This window comes from Moschus berezovskii, chromosome 18 (assembly GCF_049115385.1).
Source record: "Moschus berezovskii isolate FMDL1 chromosome 18, NW_MosBer_1.0, whole genome shotgun sequence".
NCBI lineage: Eukaryota > Metazoa > Chordata > Mammalia > Artiodactyla > Moschidae > Moschus > Moschus berezovskii.
This window is the reverse complement of record NC_142477.1, coordinates 40,289,581-40,314,210: the sequence shown is the minus strand read 5'-3', so window position 1 is coordinate 40,314,210 and position 24,630 is coordinate 40,289,581. Positions and strand designations below refer to the sequence as shown.

The window sequence follows — 24,630 nt, the reverse complement described above, 5'->3', positions numbered from 1 at the left end:
GGTTAATTTCCTGGTTTTGCTTTCGTGGTTAAGGAAGATGTTTGTGTTAGCAGAAGCTGAGTGAAAGGTGTATGGGAGCTCTCCTCTTATTATTTTGACAACTTTTCTATCTAAAATTATTTCAAAATTTAAAGTGAAAAAGGGAATTATCCAGCTGTTTCTTTGTAAGCAAGTAAAACTATTGACACTTCAACGCAAAGGTCCCTAGGATTTTGTGCCCAAATCATAGGTAGACAAATGATCTGAGTTTGGATAAGGGAAGGAGCAGTGTGGCCTTGATACTTTTGATGTGTCTAGGAAGGGCTTCAAACAAATCATGTAGCTACAACTAGATCTTGAAAGCATGACCCAAGGGGTAAAAGGACTTCCATAGGTGACTCCCAAAAAAGCTAAGATACAAAAGTGTGAATGAACAAATATGGTATGTTCTGAAGGCTGCCCAACTCATGTCCAGGCAAAGGAAGGGACAGTGGGTTCTCACATGGTATAGCATCTGGAATGTCAGGCTTGATAAGGAAGTAGGGTGGGCATGGGATTGATTGTGGAACATGGACAGTTGGGGAAATAAAGGCAGGATCTCAGGAGAAATCACTTATGGAAGAATAAGTACTGGACAAATTTCTGTGGGCAAAAATAAGAATGATGTCTGAAAGTAAAGGCCATAAGCACACACATTAATAACAGAGAGCTTTTTAAGGGGCACCAGCTGATTTAGATCAGGATATCCTGGAGTGAAGATTTATTTGGAGGAGCAATCAGTGATATGGTGTCAACTAAGAAGCTGTGCTTCTCTCAGTCTGTGTCAACCAGACCTCCTCCAACTTCAGTGTACAAACAAAGCACCCAGGGACCTTGTTAAAATGCAGATTCTGATTCAGCAGGTCTGGGATAGTTGAAGAAGTTCCCAGGTGATGCTGCTGATGCTGGTCCTCAAACCATGACTTGAGTAGCAACAATATAGACCATGGCAGATGTTTACAGTGGAGAGACACAGTGAAGACAGTAGTTTAAGAATATTGATCCGGGAATACTTTCAACAAGCCTGGGCCCATTCTGACTACTTTCCTGGCCTTGGTGGAAGGGTAAATAGTTGCAAGCAGAGTTAATGCTGAAAGCTGAAATTTTTGTATGAAAAGCACTATCAGGCAAGTAACACTGGCTTGAAGAGCAGATAGTTACCTGCGAGGCGGAATTAGAAAACCCAGAAGTGAAGCTACAATGCATCTGTAATGCTGGCTGTTATAGCCAGTCCACTAAGCACAGTGCTGAAATGCAGTCAGATGGCCCACAGCCTCCCAGGAGCAGGAGAGGCCCAGCCAAGCAAAGGTGCCCAATGACAACCTCTCTGCACCAGGGCCTGTGGCCTGGCCTGTTGGCATGGTAAAGTCTGGTAAACCAAGCATTTTCTTGATTCTTTTCTCCTTCATCACATACCAAATCTCCTTCATACTCTTTCATCTCTTCTTAGATCAAACCTACCATTATCCAAGAAGAGGCCTTCCAAGCTTCCCACCGAAATGCAACCCCCATGCAAAAATGCAGAAGCTAAAAGGGAAGAAACAAGAGGTGACTTTTCACCTCTCCTAGAGACTTATTCTGACTCTTTGCAACCCCATGGACTGCAGCACGCCAGGCCTGCCTGTCCATCACCAACTCCTGGAGTTTACTCAAACTCATGTCCGTTGAGTTGGTGATGCCATCCAACCGTCTCATCCTCTGTCGCAAAGAGCTGTATACAACTGAGAAACTGAACTGAACTGAGGGACTTACTCACTCCTCTCCTCAAGTCCTTCCTGTCCACACCAGGCAACAAGTTAGGAATGCCACCCGTAACCATTAATTTGGGAAAGCATTTTCATTTTCTAAGGGTATTTGGAAAGCAGTGAAAAGTGAAAGTGTTAGTTGCTCGGTCATGTCCAGTTCTTTGCGAACTCATGGACCATAGCCTGCAGGCTCCTCTGTCCATGGAATTCTCCAGGCAAGAATACTGGAGTGAGTAGCCATTCCCTTCCCCGGGGAATCTTCCTGACTCAGGGACTGAACCCAGGTCTCCTGCATTACAGGAGTATTCTTTACTGTCTGAACCACCAGGGAAGTCCTCTTCCCTAGATGACGAGATGCTGTTCAATCAAATGAGCAGAGACTGAGTGCCTCCTGTCTGAACTGAGTGGCAATCAAGACATCTGCCCTCAAGATGTTTCCCATCTACTGAGAAAGAAGAACAAGTTGAAATTGAGGCAAGTACCAAAGGCTGCAGGGTCACAAGGGAGGTGATGTCCAGTGGACTCGAGGAATTGGAGACCTGGGAGCTACACCCTGAGCCAGGGCATCTGCAGCCCCACGCAGAGCCCCACCTTCTGCCGGACAAGCCACCATAGCACCTGCCACTTCCACCTGCACTGCACTGGCAGTGCTCCCCTGCTATGAGTTGCAGATATTCGCTACTGAATCCCACAGTCTGATGGTTTCAGCCTCACCTGCCACACTGTCCTATAGATTCCCTGAAGTGGAGTCTTATCTGCAGTTGCCTTTCTTCTCCCCAGGCTTCTCCCCATAGCCACAAAATCCTCCCACATGCCTTTGCTCCTAGTCTCCCTATTCATTCACTGCCCTGGTTTTTGCAGGCCCTTCCCAGAGGATGGAGCACACACATTTTGATGGTGTCCACAGCACCTTGCACACCAGCCTCCCTCCTTGCTACCCTCTGGCCAGTGTTGACAAGAATCCCTTTTTTCACCCACCCACCATGTTCCCTGGTATTTGCTTGATCCTGCTCTCATGCTACCTGTTGTTTGGGGCTTCCCTCCTTTTCCATCCAAATCCTAGTATTTCAGGTATGTGTTCACAGATGTCACTTTGGAACAAACTGCTAGAATTCTGTTTCCCACAAGGCCCAACTCATCCCTTAGTGATCTGAAAGATCATGTTTTTAAGATTCAGTCAAGTTGTAGCATGTATCAGAGCTTCCTTTTTCATGGCTGAGTAATATTCCTTTGTATTATATACAAAATTTGTTTATCCATTCATCTGTCAATGGAGATTTGGGTTGTTTCTAGGGTTTGGATATTACAAATAATCCTGTTATAAATATTTGTGTACAAGTTTCTATGTGTTTTCACTTCTCTTGGGTACATACCAAGGCATGAAACTGCTTGGTCACGTGATGACTCTATGTTAAACTCTGTGCTGCTGCTGCTAAGTCTCTTCAGTCATATCCAACTCTGTGCGACCCCATAGACGGCAGCCCACCAGGCTCCCCCGTCCCTGGGATTCTCCAGGCAAGAACACTGGAGTGGGTTGCCATTTCCTTCTCCAATGCAGAAAAGTAAAAAGTGAAAGTGAAGTCGCTCAGTCGTGTCCAACTCTTCGCGACCCCATGGACTGCAGCCTTCCAGGCTCCTCCGTCCATGGGATTTTCCAGGCAAGAGTACTGGAGTGGGGTGCCATTGCCTTCTCCTAAACTCTGTGAGAAACTACCAAACTGTTTTCCATGGCAGCTGCCTCATTTTTCTCTTTCTTGTTGCCAACATCATTATCGTTATCATAGCAGCTAATATTCAGTGGGTCCACAATGAGCCAGGCTATGTTTAAAACATCATGTTGAAATTGAAAGAAACCAGGATATGTCACCCCAAAATATGCCTCTTTGGCATCTTAAACTAAAGGCAATTAAGAGGCAACAAACTCCAGACTCCCCTGGCAGTCCAGTAGTTAAGACTCGGTGCTCCTCCTGCAGGGGTCACAGGTTCAATCCCTGGTCAGGGAATAAGAGCCCTGCATGCCCACATGGAGCAGCCTAAAGAAAAAAAGTAAACAAAGTCAGAAAAAGTTCCCCTTTCAGGATGTAAATTCTACTTTTTCTGAAGACAGATTCTTATCAGACCAGAGATGGCCCGGGACGGATCTGCAAACAAACCTCACTCCATTAGTTTCCTCCCTTTATTTACCTTCCCACAGTTTGCCACCCTTGGAAGCCTACAACTGCTTTCCTTTGTCCCATCACATCTCTCCAGACTTTCTGTTCTTTAAGATGCTAGATAAGCTGAGATTCTAAGCCACTGCTTTGAATTATTATACTTTTATACAGGTTTCTCCCACATGATGTTTACTGCAATTTTAATAAGCCGTTTTTCTCCTGTTAATTTTTTTATTGAAGAGTCCCAACTGAACATTTAAGATGAGTCGAGGTATAGTTCTTCCTTTCCTGCAGGATCATCAGTGCCTTCATTTCACAGATGAGGAAACCGAGGCCCAGGACTTGCCCGAGGTCACAGAGGTCAGATGAGCACGGCCGGCCTTGGAATACGGTGAGCTCACGAAAGGCCTGTGTACACACGGGAGCTGGCGCGCAGAGGAAGGAGAGTTCTGATATGGCTCTGTTAAGGAAGGGGCCCTAAGCTAAGGATTGAAAGGTGAGTGTTCCTGCCTGTAGCTGTGGGGGAGGGATGTGCAGGCTCCGGGGAGCAGCAGAGAGAACTGAGTGAGCAAACGCGCTAAGCTTGAACAGCACGTGCCTTGTGTAGACGGATTATATGGTGCAGGGTGATAGTTACTTTTACCACCACATCCCTTCACCTGCACAGTACCTGGCACCAGGCAGGTGTAATAAACATGTGCTGAGTGAAGGAGATAGAGAAGTGAATAAAAGAGAAAGCTGGAGAGATGGACAGGGGGCAGGGCCAGGGGAACTTCACCTGCCTTGGGGAGGAGTTTGGACTTCATCTTGCAGGTTACCCAAAGCCTTGAGGATCACATCAAAATTACATTTGCGCTGCAGAAAGATTCCTGCAGCAACAGTATGGAGCGTGGCTTGGAGGAGACACTTAGAGAAGCCAGGGAGACAAGTTTGGAGGCAACTGCAACAACCCAGGAGCAAGATGTAGCTGAAAGTCTGAACCAAGACAGTCATAGCTGGGGTGGGAAGGAGAGAAGGGGACCAGTGTGATGAACAGAAGGAAGAAATAATGTGTTAACAGGTTATATGTGAGGGCAGTGGGAGAATCTGGGGTTCTGACTATTCCCAAGCTTATGTTTGGGTGATGGGACCGATGGAGCCACTGGTGAGCACAGCAGGTGCCCCTGCTTGGTGACCAGTTCTCCACGTGGGATGTGGTGTCCTTAGGCTGCCTGTGGGACTTGAAGGTGAAGATGGACACTAGAGCCTGAGGATGAAGAGTTACGGGTCACCAGCACCCATGTGATCACTAATGGCCTGGGGGTGGGGATGAGAGCCCAAGGAAGTGGACAAAAGCAGGAGAATGGGAACCTGAGCCAGACACAGTGACGATCCTGGGAATCATGTTGACCCACCTTCACAACTGTGTCTTCCCCGATCCACTTGGACACTGAATACTAGGTTCCCTATGCTCGACAATTTAACTAAGCTAAGCTAGACAGCATAGTCCAAGACCACCTTCCTTTCCCACCCACACACATAGTAACATCCTCACTTGCTTTCTTTTCCTTAACCATAGAAGATATTTCCAGGCATATGTATGTACATGCCTCAATTTTCTTGCCATCCTGAATATCTCATTTATGAACTTGGATTCATCATTTTCAATCTTTGAAAAATATATGACTGTATGACTCTGTGAAGGAGAGAAGGTTTTGTCTTCTCTTTAGAAAAAGAAGCTTTGCCCTTCATAATGGGGTTTGGTGGCAACGGTGGCACAAGAGACTTGGCTTGGGGACTCGGTGCCCTGGGGCCCAAGTCGGGGACAGACTCAGCTGTCCGCTGCCCCTCATTAGACAAGGAGTCCCACACAGAGAGAATGAGCTTGCTATGCCAGTGGAGGATTCCGGACCTTTGCCACAGTGATTTCGCGCTGGAAATTATTCCAGCTTCTGCTTTCATCTCAGTCTTGGGGACTTGGGGAGGATGGGTCTGCCCTTGGACTTGTCCTTGATCTGTGGACAAGTGACAGACTGTGGGCTGAAGCACAGCCCAGGGACACGGTAAATTCCCAGGGCCGTCATTTCTCCAGAAGCGGACCACCCTCCCCAGGAATGACCTGATCTCTCCTTTTTCTTTTTTTTTTAACTGGATCTCTACTTTGATCATCTGCCACCTCTTTCCACAACCCCGCCTCCTCGCTCCTGAGTCTGCCATGAAATTTTAATTTAAATGTCGATAATGAAATTCTCAATTTATATTTTGTAGTTTCACCATTACGGATGGTGTTTTAACTTCTAGACTGTGAAGAAAGGTACTCATAAATAGGCAGTGTTCACAGCTTGGTCGAGTAAAAAGCATGGTTTCTGGATGCATTTTGTGAAGTTGCAGCTTAGGAAAACAAAAGCTCACAAATGGCTTTAAGAATGGAACTATTTTCAGATTGGCAGGCAGATGAATTTATAAATGCTTTCTCCCATTCCTTTTTTTAACTTCCCCACTCCAAATGCAGGGATAGGAAACGTAATTTGTGCGGAAATGTGTTGATTCTTCTGGGGTGAAGGGGGCAGCTAGGACACTGTCCACCCCCAACAAGTTAGTCCCCCAACTCCACCCCTACTCACCACAAGCAAGGCACTGAAGCAGCAGTCGGGACACATGGGGACTGATGAAATCAGGAGACAGCAGCCAAAGAGACTGCAACTAAAATACAGTCTGCATCAGCTGCAAACCGCCTCCCCTTTCAACCACACCTCAGGGTTCATGGTGCCCTCCTGAGAACGCCTTACATCTCTTTGACCCAAAGGCTGACCTTTTCTGACATTTTTTTCTCAACTCTGTTGCTTCAGGCTGCCTTGGGTGTTAGGATAAATAGTGCTTGAGCGGTGCCTTCTGTTTTCTCTGTATCTTATAAGCACTATCTCATTTAATCTTGAACAATGCTAGAGAGAGGCAACAAGTACCTATGTTTTACAGCTGGATACCTAAGGCTCAGAGAGGCTCCTGATGAGCTGGTTAGGGTCCCCAGCTGTGAGCAGCAGAGCGAATGCTTAGCCTTGACTTCTTAGCACCTACACCCCACCCCCATCACCTCCTGAGTCACCGGACAGAGGGAAGCCTGAGTCACAGACGCCACAGCCACTACGTGAGCAAGGAAGAGAATGAAACAGAATGTTTCTCTGCTCCCATCTGAGACCCTCTGGCTGATGCATTTCTTCCCAGGAATGGAGTTGCCCGAGTATTTGTTTGGGGGCTTCCCAGGTGGCGCTAATGGTAAAGAATCTGTCTGCCAGTGCAGCAGATGCGAGAGACACGGGTTCAATCTTTGGGTCAGGAAGATCCCCTGGAGGAGGGCATGGCAACTTATTTCAGTATTCTTGCCTGGAAAATTCTGTTGACAGAGGACAGTCCATGGGGTCGCAGAGTCAGACACAACTGATCGACCAAGCACACACACAAGTATTATTTGTAAGAGAAACAGAACAACGTAGTGGAAAAACATGCACCCTAGAGCCTGAAGCTCAGTGTCTCAGGCTTTTGCACTTGTAAGCTGGGTTGACCTTGGATGTGGGCATAAGTCACCAGACACCCTGGTCTTATTTCCTTGTCTGTATAATGAGGATGAACGATTGCCCTACCTTCTTCTCAAGGCTGCTATAAAGATCAATAGAGCAACAGAAATGAAACTTAGAAAATGTTCTACAAACTGTGTATAAATATATGTTTTCTATGTGTGTGTTAATGCCTGAGAAAAGAACATTTTAGGGTCACTGAATCCATTCCTTAGCTCTGCTCTTGAGCGTAACTTTCAATTTCTCTTGGCCTCAGTTTCCCCGTCTTTAAAATGTGGCCAAGGGGTTCACTGAACCCTAAGTGTCTTTCTAGCTGTAACATTCAGCAGCCTAGTGACTCTTTTCTGACTCCTACCATGCCTTCTACTCAGCCCTCAGTGGCCAGGAAAACCTAGAGATGGGGTTCGTTCACACAGAGCCTCCTATCCTCAATGAAGAGGAGGCTGGAGATTAACTAGCAAAGGTGACCCAAGGATATTCAACTGCAAAAAATGGCAGGATTGAGTGCTGAGAGGAATAACAAGTTTCATCCCTCCACAATGTTTTATGAGTGAATGTTATGTGCTGCTTAGTGTACTAGAAATGAAACTGGGTTTTAGAAACAATCCAGAGAGGAAGATAAGCTTTAAACAAATGCTTTTCAGGTAATTATTTAACTGGAGTTGTGACATATGCTGGGAAGTAGAGCATGCCTGTTTATCAGGAGATTATAATAATGGTGGTGGTGGTAGGGGATATCTCAGGAGGATTTCCCGAGGAAGAAGCATTTCAAACTGATTCTCAAAGGAGCATCTGGAGTTGGCAAGGCAGGGAAGTGATGGAGAATGGGTAGAGAATGTGCTAAGCAGAAGGAACAACCAGTGCGGAGGGCTTTTAAAGAGGAGAGTTCTTGAGGTATTTGAGTTGCTGAAAATAAGCTGATTCGGCTGGAATGCTGATGCGGTGGTGGGAGTGGGGGAGATGAGTGGCATGACCTGAGCTTTGAGATACAGACAAGGACAGATCATGCATTATCTCACAAGTCAAGATGAGGAATTGGGGCTTTAGCCTAAGAGAAAGGCTTATTTCAAACCACTGGAAGGTTTGAAGCTGGAGGCTGTGTTCCAGGCGATTGGCCCACAAGGTGATTTTGGAAGCAGCCTGTCTATTAGAGGAACATAAGAGTGGGTGCAGTGAAACCAGCCAAGAGGCTAGTGCAATGATCTAAGGCAAGAGGGATGGGATGGGATGGTGATGTCACCAGGCCTGGGATGGTGACAGAGAACCATGGAAAGAGTTGAGAGATGTTAATACTTCAGAGGTGGAACATTCAGGATGTAGTCGTTGATTGGGTATGATGGGGGAAAGGCAAGTAATATATACACCATATGTTATAACCCATAGGAGTTACTAGTACCATGAACCCTAATTAGCAGATGAACAAAGGAAGTCTTTAAGAGGCTTGTCCAGATTAAAGAGCTAAAAAGTGGGGTCCCAGAACTTCAACTCTTAAGTCATAATTATTTCAGGTGTGTAAAGGCTCTTCATCCCAAGGGCTGTCATTGCTTCATGAAAAACTCAGCGAAGGTCTGATTTCACGTATGCTAAATTCCAACCACACTCTGGTGAGGGCCATATGATGAGAAGGGACTCAAGGGAGTGAGTGACATCATGACCCAAATAGAGTCGCTATTCAAACGCGCGCTGCGGCCTCCTTACACCATCACCTAATTATAGATCCTGAGGAAGCGCTGGACAATAATACACTGTGCAGAAGCCAACGGATGGTTGTCAGTGGGCCAGACGGTCCTTTTCATCTGAGCTGATATTCGGAAGATAATGTGTAATCAGCTCAATGAGGTTTTTGTGGTGGGGCTTCTGGATGATCATGTCATAAATCTTTCAGGTCCAAGAGAAAGGCCTGTCCAGCTTGTGAGTTGAACAAATCCTTCCCAACTCCGGAACTAGCACAACTGAAGGAATGCCGCCTAGCGCCGTCTCTCCTCGCGTCCCAGAGAAAGGAAACAATAGAGGTCACACAGTTCTCGTAAATACATGTCCATCTGACACGGAGCAAGTCACTCACTACCACAGCCACTCTAATGCACTGGCCCAGCATGGGTTGGCCAAGACAAACATTGATTTCTTTCCAAATGTTCTGGTTTTAATGACTGTGGTTAGGTAACTTCCCCTAAGTCCCATAACTATAAGTGGCAGAGTCTGGAAAGAGTCTCTCCAAGCACAGGGCCATCCTGCCTTGGGACCAGTCTGAGCCCCGGAGCCTCAAGTGCACAGTGAGGATGGTCCCCACCTTCCGGAGCCCCTGTGAGGGTTCATACCCGCAAGGTGTACCCCTCCGGGCTCACTGTGAGAATTTAACAAATGAGCTCAGCTAACTCCAATAGGGTGGAAATGGAGTACACAAGAAATTCAAACTGGAATCAAAGTGAACATAGATTATACAAATAGGACACTGATTTGTCCAGAATGTCTGAGATGAACATTGGAGGGTTGTGCAGAAATCTGAGTGACTATTCAACATTGAGTGACAACCAATTTCCCAGCTCATAAGCCATGCCGTGACTAAAATCTCACTGATCCTATCTGCATCACTCTGCGTGACTCATACTCCTGATTCCCCAGACAGCTCAAGGCCTTCACTACCCTTTGATTCCGTGAAAGCAGTATCAGTGTCAAATGTACACAATAATGTCAGTACTCTTTCCCACCTAGCTTGGATTTTGCCTGCCTTTGGTTGACGAATATATATTCCACTTACTGAATTAATCTGTGCAGATACAGAGCCAGATGCTGGCTCTACAAACAAGGGAAGGTCTGGTCACTGGCATCGCAGGATCCACATCCTAAGGGGCAGAGAGGTCTGTAAGCCCTGGTTAGGACACGATGGAGCAGGAGGTATAAAAGCAGGAGAGTCCAGCTAAAGAGGGAGAAGACACAGAAGCTACTGCCTCTGCTTCAGAGGGAAACCAATTCAAGAAGTGTCTGCCTTCCTCTCCATTCCACCACCTCAGGAAAGCCTGGAAAGGATGACCAAGAAGTTAGCCCGTTAGCCAGAGCACTGAGAAGTGGGTTTATCTGGGTGGTCGTGAGGTGGAAAAGCTGTGGAAATGGGCACCAGGCGAACCCCACCATGATTTAGTCCCGTGAGAAGTGGGTTTATCTGGGTGGTCGTGAGGTGGAAAAGCTGTGGAAATGGGCACCAGGCGAACCCCACCATGATTTAGTCCCGTGAACTCCATCTGGGGGAGAAGGGTAGATGCAGGGGAGAGGCGAAGCTGCCCTCCGCAGGCTGACACAGGCAGCCGGGGCCGGGCCGCTTCTGCTCGCCTCACCCCTCTCCCAGTGTATCCATTTCTTATACCCTATCCTTAGTTCCTACCACCCAGAAAGTTTTCTCCAAATGAGCAGACCAGCCCTCAGCTCCCCTCCCTTGTGTAACCAAATCTCTTACCCCAAAGATATGCTCAGACTCCCTGGCCTCCACTCAGCCCTCCGGCTTCCAGGGCGGCCAGAGCAGCCAGCCAGCCGGCCCAGTGCCCCACCGGTTTCTAATTAAATCAGAACACGTGCTTCTCTAGACACAGAACAATCCCTTGGAGGAGAAACAACAGGTTCCTCTAAGGTTGGCCTTCCAGTCTCACTTAGATGGCTGTTTGTGAAGGAAAGGAAAACAGGCAGGCTTGAAAGGAACAAACAGATATTTTATTGTTTTCTTTTCAAGCTGTACTGCCATCTGATGCTGACTATAAAAAACTTAAACATGTCTCTGGAATGGCATTCAATACTTGAAAAAAAATCACATTATTTTAATGTGTTGGAGCCGCAAAACTTAAAAATAAATTTCCTGTTTCCCTTCAGTTATAAAAATTTACCTAATCCTCTCCAGATTGATCAGGGTTAGCGCTGTGCTATGGAAATGTACACACTTCTGAAAATAAAAGAGCTTTTCCAATTAAAAGTTAAAATCGACCCAAACACCAAAAAAGCCATGTGTGATAGAACACATCCCTGCTCCACAGGCAGGGTTGCATGGTCCAGCCCAGAGGCTGCAGACTGCATCACCTAAAGGCAGGGCTGATAATCAAAGTAGTTAACAGCTATCAGCGCTCCAGGCAAGGACTTGTCAGCAAATGGATGTGAGACCTTGTGATGGAGTCAGAGATGCAGGTCCTTAGTGACAGATGGAACCTCTTTACAGCTAGAGTGTAGGGAAGTGGGCTTGAGTGTGCTCTGGGGGGGGATGTCTCCTCTGGAGGAAAGGGGACACTGAGGGTGCTCAGGAAAATATTTACCCAGAGAACAGGAAGCTTTCACCAATTTAGCAATTGGTTCAGGAGGACCAGTACCAGGCAAGGACTTGTCAGCAAATGGATGTGAGACCTTGTGATGGAGTCAGAGATGCAGGTCCTTAGTGACAGATGGAACCTCTTTACAGCTAGAGTGTAGGGAAGTGGGCTTGAGTGTGCTCTGGGGGGGGATGTCTCCTCTGGAGGAAAGGGGACACTGAGGGTGCTCAGGAAAATATTTACCCAGAGAACAGGAAGCTTTCACCAATTTAGCAATTGGTTCAGGAGGACCAGTACGTATCCACTAAATATTAAAAATCTGTATTTTGGGCAGCTGCCATATAAGCTGCCACCTTTTCCTGCGCGTCCTCCTCCTCCTGCTCCTCCTGCTCGTCCTCCTCCTCCTGCGCGTCCTCCTCCTCCTGCACGTCCTCCTCCTCCTGCACGTCCTCCTCCTCCTGCTCCTCCTGCGCGGCCTCCTCCTCCTGCTCCTCCTGCGCGGCCTCCTCCTCCTGCACGTCCTCCTCCTGCTCCTCCTGCTCCTCCTGCACGTCCTCCTCCTCCTGCTCCTCCTGCACGTCCTCCTCCTCCTGCTCCTCCTGCGCGTCCTCCTCCTCCTGCTCCTCCTGCGCGTCCTCCTCCTCCTGCTCCTCCTGCGTGTCCTCCTCCTCCTGCGCGTCCTCCTCCTCCTGCTCCTCCTCCTCCTGCGCGTCCTCCTCCTCCTGCTCCTCCTCCTCCTGCACGTCCTCCTCCTCCTGTTCCTCCTGCGTGTCCTCCTCCTGCGCATCCTCCTCCTCCTGCTCTTCCTCCTCCTCCTGCACGTCCTCCTCCTCCTGCTCCTCCTGCATGTCCTCCTCCTCCTGCGCGTCCTCCTCCTCCTCCTCCTCCTGCGCGTCCTCCTCCTCCTGCTCCTCCTGCACGTCCTCCTCCTCCTGCTCCTCCTGCGCGTCCTCCTCCTCCTGCTCCTCCTGCGCGTCCTCCTCCTCCTGCTCCTCCTGCGCGTCCTCCTCCTCCTGCGCGTCCTCCTCCTCCTGCTCCTCCTCCTCCTGCGCGTCCTCCTCCTCCTGCTCCTCCTCCTCCTCCTGCTCCTCCTGCGTGTCCTCCTCCTGCGCATCCTCCTCCTCCTGCTCTTCCTCCTCCTCCTGCGCGTCCTCCTCCTCCTGCTCCTCCTGCACGTCCTCCTCCTCCTGCTCCTCCTGCGCGTCCTCCTCCTCCTGCTCCTCCTGCGCGTCCTCCTCCTCCTGCTCCTCCTGCGTGTCCTCCTCCTCCTGCGCGTCCTCCTCCTCCTGCTCCTCCTCCTCCTGCGCGTCCTCCTCCTCCGGCTCCTCCTGCGTGTCCTCCTCCTGCGCATCCTCCTCCTCCTGCTCTTCCTCCTCCTCCTGCGCGTCCTCCTCCTCCTGCTCCTCCTGCGTGTCCTCCTCCTGCGCATCCTCCTCCTCCTGCTCTTCCTCCTCCTCCTGCGCGTCCTCCTCCTCCTGCTCCTCCTGCATGTCCTCCTCCTCCTGCGCGTCCTCCTCCTCCTGCTCCTCCTGCGCGTCCTCCTCCTCCTGCTCCTCCTGCGCGTCCTCCTCCTCCTGCTCCTCCTGCGTGTCCTCCTCCTCCTGCGTGTCCTCCTCCTCCTGCTCCTCCTCCTCCTGCGCGTCCTCCTCCTCCTGCTCCTCCTGCGTGTCCTCCTCCTGCGCATCCTCCTCCTCCTGCTCTTCCTCCTCCTCCTGCGCGTCCTCCTCCTCCTGCTCCTCCTGCGTGTCCTCCTCCTGCGCATCCTCCTCCTCCTGCTCTTCCTCCTCCTCCTGCGCGTCCTCCTCCTCCTGCTCCTCCTGCGCGTCCTCCTCCTCCTGCTCCTCCTGCACGTCCTCCTCCTCCTGCTCCTCCTGCGTGTCCTCCTCCTGCGCATCCTCCTCCTCCTGCTCTTCCTCCTCCTCCTGCGCGTCCTCCTCCTCCTGCTCCTCCTGCATGTCCTCCTCCTCCTGCACGTCCTCCTCCTCCTGCTCCTCCTGCGTGTCCTCCTCCTGCGCATCCTCCTCCTCCTCCTCTTCCTCCTCCTCCTGCGCGTCCTCCTCCTCCTGCTCCTCCTGCATGTCCTCCTCCTCCTGCGCGTCCTCCTCCTCCTGCTCCTCCTGCGCGTCCTCCTCCTCCTGCTCCTCCTGCACGTCCTCCTCCTCCTGCTCCTCCTGCGCGTCCTCCTCCTCCTGCTCCTCCTGCGTGTCCTCCTCCTCCTGCGCGTCCTCCTCCTCCTGCTCCTCCTCCTCCTGCGCGTCCTCCTCCTCCTGCTCCTCCTCCTCCTGCACGTCCTCCTCCTCCTGCTCCTCCTGCGTGTCCTCCTCCTGCGCATCCTCCTCCTCCTGCTCTTCCTCCTCCTCCTGCGCGTCCTCCTCCTCCTGCTCCTCCTGCACGTCATCCTCCTCCTGCTCCTACTGCTCCTCCTGCTCCTCCTGCGTGTCCTCCTCCTCCTGCGCGTCCTCCTCCTCCTGCTCGTCCTGCGCGTCCTCCTCCTCCTCCTGCGCATCCTCCTCCTCCTGCTTCTCCTGCGCGTCCTCCTCCTCCTGCTCCTGCTCCTCCTGCGCGGCCTCCTGCTCCTGCTCCTCCTGCGTGTCCTCCTCCTCCTGCTCCTGCTCCTCCTGCGCGGCCTCCTGCTCCTGCTCCTCCTGCGCGTCCTCCTGCTCCTGCTCCTCCTGCGCGTCCTCCTGCTCCTGCTCCTCCTGCGCGTCCTCCTCCTCCTGCTCCTCCTCCTCCTGCACGTCCTCCTCCTCCTGCTCCTGCCTCTCCTGCGCGGCCTCCTGCTCCTCCTGCACGTCCTCCTCCTCCTGCTCCTCCTCCTCCTGCACGTCCTCCTCCTCCTGCTCCTCCTGCTCCTGCTCCTCCTGCGTGTCCTCCTCCTCCTGCTCCTCCTCCTCCTGCACGTCCTCCTCCTCCTGCTCCTCCTGCGTGTCCTCCTCCTGCGCATCCTCCTCCTCCTGCTCTTCCTCCTCCTCCTGCGCGTCCTCCTCCTCCTGCTCCTCCTGCATGTCCTCCTCCTCCTGCGCGTCCTCCTCCTCCTGCTCCTCCTGCCCATCCTCCTCCTCCTGTACGTCCTCCTCCTCCTGCTCCTGCTCCTCCTGCTCCTCCTGCACGTCCTCCTCCTCCTGCTCCTCCTGTGCGTCCTCCTCCTCCTGCTCCTCCTCCTCCTTCACGTCCTCCTCCTGCTCCTCCTCCTGCACGTCCTCCTCCTCCTGCTCCTCCTGTGCGTCCTCCTCCCCCTGCTCCTCCTGCTCCTCCTCCTCCTCCTCCTGCACGTCCTCCTCCTCCTGCTCCTCCTGCGTGTCCTCCTCCTCCTGCTCCTCCTGCGCGTCCTCCTCCTCCTGCTCCTCCTGCGCGTCCTCCTCCTCCTGCTCCTCCTGCGTGTCCTCCTCCTCCTGTTCCTCCTCCTCCTGCACGTCCTCCTCCTCCTGCTCCTCCTGCTCCTGCTCCTCCTGCGTGTCCTCCTCCTCCTGCGCATCCTCCTCCTGCACGTCATCCTCCTCCTGCTCCTACTGCTCCTCCTGCTCCTCCTGCGTGTCCTCCTCCTCCTGCGCGTCCTCCTCCTCCTGCTCGTCCTGCGCGTCCTCCTCCTCCTCCTGCTCTTCCTCCTCCTCCTGCGCGTCCTCCTCCTCCTCCTGCGCGTCCTCCTCCTCCTGCTCCTCCTGCGCAGCCTCCTGCTCCTGCTCCTCCTGCGTGTCCTCCTCCTCCTGCTCCTCCTGCTCCTGCTCCTCCTGCGCGGCCTCCTGCTCCTGCTCCTCCTGCGCGTCCTCCTGCTCCTGCTCCTCCTGCGCGTCCTCCTGCTCCTGCTCCTCCTGCGCAGCCTCCTGCTCCTGCTCCTCCTGTACGTCCTCCTCCTCCTGCTCCTCCTCCTCCTGCTCCTGCTCCTCCTGCGTGTCCTCCTCCTCCTGCTCCTCCTCCTCCTGCACGTCCTCCTCCTCCTGCTCCTCCTGCGTGTCTTCCTCCTCCTCCTGCTCCTCCTGCGTGTCCTCCTCCTCCTGCTCCTCCTGCGCGTCCTCCTCCTCCTGCTCCTCCTGCTCCTGCTCCTCCTGCGCGTCCTCCTGCTCCTGCTCCTCCTGCGCGGCCTCCTGCTCCTGCTCCTCCTGCACGTACTCCTCATCCTGATCCTCCTGCTCCTGCTCCTCCTGCATGTCCTCCTCCTCCTGCTCCTCCTCCTCCTGCACGTCCTCCTCCTCCTGCTCCTCCTGCTCCTGCTCCTCCTGCGTGTCCTCCTCCTCCTCCTCCTGCACGTCCTCCTCCTCCTGCTCCTCCTGCGTGTCCTCCTTCTCCTGTGCATCTTCATCCTCCTGCTCCTCCTCCTCCTGCACGTCACCCTCCTCCTCCAAAGTTATGACCAACCTTGATAGTATATTAAAAAGCAGAGACATTACTTTGCCAACAAAGGTCCATCTAGTCAAGGCTATGGTTTTTCCAGTGGTCATGTATGGATGTGAGAGTTGGACTGTGAAGAAAGCTGAGCACCGAAGAATTGATGCTTTTGAACTGTGGTGTTGGAGAAGACTCTTGAGAGTCCCTTAGACTGCAAGGAGATCCCACAGTCCATTCTAAAGGAGATCAATCCTGGGTGTTCATTGGAAGGACTGATGCTAAAGCTGAAACTGCAATACTTTGGCCACCTCATGTGATGAGTTGACTCACTGGAAAAGACTCTGATGCTGGGAAAGGTTGGGGGCGGGAGGAGAAGGGGACGACAGAGAATGAGATGGCTGGATGGCATCACCAACTCTGTGGACATGAGTTTGAGTGAACTCCGGGAGTTGGTGATGGACAGGGAGGCCTGGCGTGCTGTGATTCGTGGGGTCACGGAGAGTCGGACACGACTGAGCCACTGAACTGAACTGAACTGAATCACTAAAGTGCCAACGTGGGAAAGAAACGGACAAAGGGGAAAACTGTTTCAATTGATGATTCTTCTGAATCTTTAGGGCTCTGGCAGAAATTCTCAGGAGCAACATGCTTTGAAGCACTACATGACACCAAGATCTGAACCTCATTGCCTGGTTCTTAGTTTGGACAACTGGAGTGTATGTATTTGTTTACATACTGTCACTTTAAGGCTTCCCCATTGGCTCAGTGGTAAAGAATCCGCCTGCAACCCAGGAGATGCAGGAGACTTGGGTTTGATCCATGGGTTGGGAAAATCCCCTGGAGAAGGAGTTGGTAACCCATTCCAGCATGCTGGCCTGGACAATCCCATGGACAGAGGAGCCTGGCAGGGTGTTACCTATGTGATGATGAAGTCCAGTATTGTAATTCAAACCGATTGGGTCAGGTGGTTGATTATGTTAGAAAACAGGCTGGTAATACAACTCCAAAATCAGCGGCAAAAGATAATGGTAATATTGAACTTGAAAATAAAAAGCTAGAAAAGGAGAGTAAAAATGAGCAAGAGAGAGGAAAAAAGGAAAACATGGCAAGAGAAAATCCTTCCATGAATTTGACTTCCCAAATAACTGTGAAAGGCTCAGTAATTTGGGAAATACGTTTCTTCCATGCAGTTATGCAGAATTTGTCACAAACACCAGTGCTTAGAGAACTACTGAAAGAAGTAAAAATGTCTGTAAAAATTGAACCACCTGATTTGGCACTAACAGAACCCTTAGAAATAAATCTTGAGCCTCCAGGCCCTCTTATATTAGCCATGAGCTAATTTCTTAACGAGATGCAAGAGACCAAAAAGGGAATCGTGACACCTAGAGAACTCTTTTCTCAGGTCTGTAAAAAAGCAGTGTGATTTAAAGGCTATCAGCAACAGGACAGTCAGGAGCTGCTTCGCTATTTATTGGATGGAATGAGAGCAGAAGAACATCAGAGAGTAAGTAAAGGAATTCTTAAAGCGTTTGGTAATTCTACTGAAAAAGTGGATGAAGAGCTGAAAAATATAGTTCAGTTCAGTTCAGTCGCTCAGTCGTGTCCGACTCTCCACAACCCCATGAATCACAGCACGCCAGGCCTCCCTGTCCATCAACAACTCCCGGAGTTCACTCAAACTCATGTCCACAGAGTCAGTGATGCCATCCAGCCATCTCATTCTCTGTCGTCCCCTTCTCCTCCCACCCCCAACCTTTCCCAGCATCAGAGTCTTTTCCAGTGAGTCAACTCGTCGCATGAGGTGGCCAAAGTATTACAGTTTCAGCTTTAGCATCAGAAAAATAAAGTTAAAGAGTATGAAAAGAAAAAATCACTACCAAGTTTTGTGGATCGAATATTTGGTGGTGAGCTGACTAGTACAATCATGTGTGATGAATGCAGAACTGTCTCCTTGGTTCATGAATCTTTCTTTGATTTGTTTCTGCCGGTTTTAGATGATCAGAGTGGTAAGAAAAGTATAAATGATAAAAATCTGAAAAAGACGATGGAAGATGAAGATAAAGATAGCGAGGAAGAAAAAGATAATGACAGTTACTTAAAGGAGAGAAATGATATTCCTTCAGGAACAAGTAAGCACTTACAGAAAAAAGCAAAGAAGCAAGCCAAGAACCAACGAAGACAACAGAAAATTCAAGGGAAAGTTCTTCATTGAAATGATGTCTATGCCATTGACCATCCTGAAGATAATGAGAGTGAAGTTGAAATGTCACTTCAGGGAGAAGCAGATATTAAATCCAACCATATTTCACAAGAGGAAGTTGCACCTAAAGAATATTGTGTTAATCAGAAAGATTTGAATGGCCATGAAAAAATGATAGAAAGTATAACTGACAATCAAAAATCCACAGAGGAAGCAACTATGAAAAATGTCAGTGTGGATAATGATCTGGAGGTTTTGGCATCGTCTGCCACTGAATGTCCTAGGAATTTAAACGGTGCCTACTTGAAGGAAGGGAGCAATGGAGAAGTGGACATTTCCAGTGGTTTTGAGAACCTTAACTTGAATGCTGCTCTGCAACCTGACGAAATAAATATAGAGATTCTGGATGACGACCCTACTCCGGCTATGAAGGTATATGAGGTTGTAAACGAAGATCCAGAAACTACTTTCTGTACACTCGCAAATACGGAGGCTTTCAACACTGATGAGTGTTCAGTCCAACATTGTATCAGTTCACTCGAAATGAGAAACTTCGGGATGCTAATAAGCTGCTTTGTGAAGTGTGCACGCGGAGACACTACAATGGACCAAAGGCAAATATGAAAGGCAAAAGGAGGCATGTTTACACCAATGCTAAGAAGCAGATGCTAATTTCTCTTGCTCCTCCAGTTCTCACTCTTCATTTCAAGAGATTTCAGCAGGCTGGTTTTAACCTATGCAAAGTTAACAAACACATAAAATTTCCAGAAATCTTAGATTTGGCTCCTTTTTGTACCCTTAAGTGTAAGAATGTTGCTGAAGAACATACACGGGTACTGTGTTCCTTATATGGAGTCGCTGAACACAGTGGTACCATGAGGTCAGGGCATTATACTGCCTACGCCAAGACAAGAACTGCAAACACTCATCTCTCTAACCTTGTTCTCCATGGTGATATTCCACAAGATTTTGAAATGGCATCAACCAAAGGGCAGTGGTTTCACATGAGTGACACTCACGTGCAAGCTGTGCCTACAACTAAAGTACTAAATTCACAGGCTTACCTCCTATTTTATGAAAGAATACCGTAACAATTTCAAACTGCTTTCTCTGGAAACGTTTGTGGCTTTTATAATGGCTATAATAAAAAAGTAAAGACTAAAAAAAAAAAAAAACACATGATAAAGCTCATACACCATAATCTAATTGGGTTTATTCCAGGGATGCAAGGATTCTTCAAGATATGCAAATCAATTAATGTGATACATCATATTAACAAATTGAAAGGTAAAAAGCAAATGATAATCTCAATAGATGCAGAAAAAGTCTTTGACAAAATTCAGCACCCATTCATGATTAAAACTCTTCAAAAAATGGGCATAGAAGGAACCTACCTCAACATAGTAAAGGCAAAATACGATAAGCCTATAGCAAACATTATTCTCAATGGTGAAAAATGGAAAGAATTCCCCCTAAGATTAGGAACAGGACAAGGGTGTCCACTTTCACCACTACTATTCAACATAATTTTGGAAGTCCTAGCTACAGCAATCAAAGAAGAAAAAGAAATAAAAGGAATCCAGATTGGAAAAGAAGTAAAGCTCTCACTGTTTGCAGATGACATGATACTGTACATAGAAAACCCTAAAGATAGTATCAGAAAATTACTAGAGTTAATCTGTGAATTTAGCAAAGTTGCAGGATACAAAATCAATACACAGAAATCACTTGCATTTCTATAAACTGACAATGAAAAATCAGAAAGAGAAATTAAGGAATAAATCCCATTCAACATGCAACAAAAATAATTAAATATTTAGGAATAAACTTACCTAAGGAGACAAAAGAACTGTACACAGAAAATTATAAGACACTAATGAAAGAAATCAAAGACAACATAATAAGATGGAGAGATATTCCATGTTCCTGGGTAGGAAGAATCAATATTGTGAAAATGATGATACTACCATATGCAATCTACAGATTCAACATGATCCCTATCTAATTACCAATGGCATTTTTCATGGAACTAGAATAAAAAATTTCACAGTTCATATAGAAAAACAAAAGACCCTGAATAGTAAAAGCAGTCTTGAGAAAGAAGAATGGAAGTGGAGGAATCAATCTTCCTGACTTCAGATTATACTACAAAGCTACAGTCATCAAGACAGTATGGTACTGACACAAAAACAGAAATATAGAAAAATGGAACAAGATAGAAAGCCCAGATATAAATGCGGGCACCTATAGGTACCTTATTTTTGACAAAGGAGGTGAGAATATACAATGCGGTAAAGACAGCTTCCTCAATAAATGGTGCTGGGAAAACTGGACAGCTACAAGTAAAAGAATGAAACTAGAACACTTCCTAATATCATATTGAAAGATAAACTCAAAATGGATTAACAACCTAAATGTAAGATCAGAAACTATAAAACTCTTAGAGGAAAACATAGGCAGAACACTTGATGACATAAATCAAAGCAAAATCCTCTTTGACCCACCTCCTAGAGTAACAGAAATAAAAACAAAAGTAAACAAGTGGGACCGGATTAAACTTAAAAGATTTTGCACAACAAAGGAAACTATAAGCAAGGTGAAAAGACAACCCTCAGAATGGGAGAAAATAATAGCAAATGAAACAACTGACAAAGGATTAATTTCCAAAATATACAAGCAGCTCACACAACTCAATACCATAAAAACAAACAACCCAATCAAAAAGTGGGGAAAAAACCTAAACAGACATTTCTTCAAAGAAGACATACAGGAACACATGAAAAGATGTTCATCATCACTCATTATTACAGAAATGCAAATCAAAACTACAATGAGATATCACCTCACATCTGTCAGAATGGCCATCATCAAAAAATCTACAAACAATAAAGGCTGGAGAGGGTATGGAGAAGAGAACGCTCTTGCACTGTTGGTGGGAATGTAAATTGATACAGACAGTATGGAAGATGGTATGGAGATTCCTTAAAAAAACTAGGAATAAAACCACCACAGTTCAGTTCAATTCAGTTCAGTCACTCAGTCGTGTCCGACTCTTTGCGACCCCATGAATCACAGCACGCCAGGCCTCCCTGTCCATCACCAACTCCCGGAGTTCACTCAAACTCATGTCCATCGAGTCGGTGATGCCATCCAGCCATCTCATCTTCTGTCGTCCCCTTCTCCCGCCCCCAATCCCTCCCAGCATCAGAGTCTTTTCCAGTGAGTCAACTTGTCGCATGAGGTGGCCAAAGTTTTGGAGTTTCAGCCTTAGCATCAGTCCTTCCAATGAACACCCAGGATTGATCTCCTTTAGAATGGACTGGTTGGATCTCCTTGCAGTACAAGGGACTCTCAAGAGTCTTCTCCAGCACCACAGTTCAAAAGCATCAATTCTTCGGTGATCAGCCTTCTTCACAGTCCAACTCTCACATCCATACATGACCACTGGAAAAACCAGAGCCTTGACTAGACGAACGTTTGTTGGCAAAGTAATGTCTCTGCTTTTTAATATGCTATCTAGGTTGGTCATAACTTTCCTTCCAAAGAGTAAGCATCTTTTAATTTCATGGCTGCAATCAGCATCCTCAGTAATTTTGGAGCCCAAAAAAATAAAGTCTGACAATTTTTCCCCATCTATTTCCCATTCAGTGATGGGACCAGATGCCATGATCTTTGTTTTCTGAATGTTGAGCTTCAAGCCAACCTTTTCACTCTCCTCTTTCACTTTCATCAAGAGGCTTTTGAGTTCCTCTTCACTTTCTGCCATAAGGGTGGTGTCATCTGCATATCTGAGGTTATTGATATTTCTCCCAGCAATCTTGATTCCAGCTTGTGCTTCTTCCAGCCCAGCGTTCCTCATGATGTACTCTGCATATAAGTTAAATAAGCAGGGTGACAATATACAGCCTTGACGTACTCCTTTTCCTATTTGGAACCAGTCTGTTGTTCCATGTCCAGTTCTAACTGTTGCTTCCTGACCTGCACACAGATTTCTCAAGAGGCAGGTCAGGTGGTCTGGTATTCCCATCTCTTTCAGAATTTTCCACAGTTTATTGTGATCCACACAGTCAAAGGCTTTGGCATAGTCAATGAAGCAGAAATAGATGTTTTTCTGGAACTCTCTTGCTTTCTCCATGATCCAGCAGATGTTGGCAATTTGATCTCTGGATCCTCTACCTTTTCTAAAACCTGCTTGAACATCTGGAAGTTCACGGTTCACATATTGCTGAAGCCTGGCTTGGAGAATTTTGAGCATGACGGCAGAAAGTGAAGAGGAACTAAAAAGCCTCTTGATGAAAGTGAAAGAGGAGAGTGAAAAGGTTGGCTTGAAGCTCAACATTCAGTAAACAAAGATCATGGCATCTGGTCCCATCACTTCATGGGAAATAGATGGAAAAACAGTGGAAACAGTGTCAGACTTTTTTTTTTTTTGGCTCCAAAATCACTGTGGATGCTGATTGCAGCCATAAAATTAAAAGACGCCTTCTCCTTGGAAGGAAAGTTATGACCAACCTTGATGGTATATTAAAAAGCAGAGACATTACTTTGCCAACAAAGGTCCGTCTAGTCAAGGCTATGGTTTTTCCCGTGGTCATGTATGGATGTGAGAGTTGGACTGTGAAGAAAGCTGATCGCCGAAGAATTGATGCTTTTGAACTGTGGTGTTGGAGAGGACTCTTGAGAGTCCCTTGTACTGCAAGGAGATCCAACCAGTCCATTCTAAAGGAGATCAATCCTGGGTGTTCATTGGAAGGACTGATTCTGAGGCTGAAACTGCAATACTTTGGCCACCTCATGCAACGAGTTGACTCACTGGAAAAGACTCTGATGCTGGGAAAGGTTGGGGGCAGGAGGAGAAGGGGACGACCGAGAATGAGATGGCTGCAAAACACTGGAAATAGAACTGCCATATGATCCAGCAATCGCACTCCTGGGCATACACACCGAGGAAACCAGAATTGAAAGAGACACATGTACTCCAATATTCATTGCAGCACTGTTTATAATAGCCAGGACATGGAAGCAACCTAGATGTCCATCTGCAGACGAATGGATAAGAAAGCTTTGGTACATATACACAATGGAGTATTATTCAGCCATTAAAAAGAATACATTTGAATCAGTTCTAATGAGGTGGATGAAACTGGAGCCTATTATACAGAGTGAAGTAAGCCAGAAAGAAAAACACCAATACAGTATACTAACACATATATATGGAATTTAGAAAGATGCAAATGATAACCCTGTATACGAGACAGCAAAAGAGACAAAGATGTATAGAACAGTCTTTGGGACTCTAAGGGAGAGGGTGTGGGTGGGATGGTTTGGGAGAATGGCATTGAAACACATATGTTGTCATATGTGAAACGAATCACTAGTTCAGGGTCAATGCATGTTATAGGATGCTCGGGGGTGGCATGCGGGGATGACCCAGAGGGAGGATAAAGGGAGGTGGGAGGGGGGTTCAGGAGGGGGAACTTATGTGAACCTGGGGCGAATTCATATCAATGTATGGCAAAACCAACCAATATAATATTGTAAAATAATTTGCCTCCAATAAAAAAATAAATTAATTACCAAAAAAAAAAAAAAAGAGAGAATGAGATGGCTGGATGGCATCACCGACTCTGTGGACATGAGTTTGAGTGAACTCTGGGAGTTGGTGATGGACAGGGAGGCCTGGCGTGCTGTGATTCATGGGGTTGCAGAGAGTCAGACACGACTGAGCAACTGAACTGCACTGAACTTACTAGCGTGTGAGATGAGTGCAATTGTGCAGTAGTTTGAGCATTCTTTGGCATTGCCTTTCTTTGGGATTGGAATGAAAACTGACCTTTTCCAGTCCTGTGGCCACTGCTGAGTTTTCCAGATTTGCTGGCATATTGAGTGCAGCACTTTCACAGCATCATCTTTCAGGATTTGAAATAGCTCAGTTGGAATTCCATCACCTCCATAGCTTTGTTCATAGTGATGCTCTCTAAGGCCCACTTGACTTCATATTCCAAGATGTCTGGCTCCAGGTGAGTGATCACACCATCGTGATTACCTTGGTCGTGAAGATCTTTTTTGTACAGTTCTTCTGTGTATTCTTGCCACCTCTTCTTAATATCTTCTGCTTCTTTTAGGTCCATACCATTTCTGTCCTTTATCGAGCCCATCTTTGCATGAAATGTTTCCTTGATATCTCTAATTTTCTTGAAGAGATCTCTTGTTTTTCCTATTCTGTTGTTTTCCTCTATTTCTTTGCATTGATCACTGAGGAAGGCTTTCTTATCTCTCCTTCCTATTCTTTGGAACTCTGCATTCAGATGCTTATGTCTTTCCTTTTCTCCTTTGCTGTTTGCCTCTCTT

General features: G+C 48.0%; 1 protein-coding gene across 1 annotated transcript in view; it reads left to right on the top strand.

Annotated features, from left to right (window-relative positions):
* Nucleotides 1–19,389, top strand: part of LOC129553098 (ubiquitin carboxyl-terminal hydrolase 16-like) — a 31,627-nt gene extending 12,238 nt beyond the window's left edge. Inside the window, 4 exon segments of the mRNA XM_088827582.1 lie at nt 16,694–16,796; nt 16,985–17,652; nt 17,911–18,805; nt 18,808–19,389. Of these exon segments, the coding sequence (XP_088683708.1) occupies nt 16,694–16,796; nt 16,985–17,652; nt 17,911–18,805; nt 18,808–19,370 (2,229 nt within the window). The 3' untranslated portion in view covers nt 19,371–19,389.
* The last annotated feature ends 5,241 nt before the right edge of the window (nt 19,390–24,630 follow it).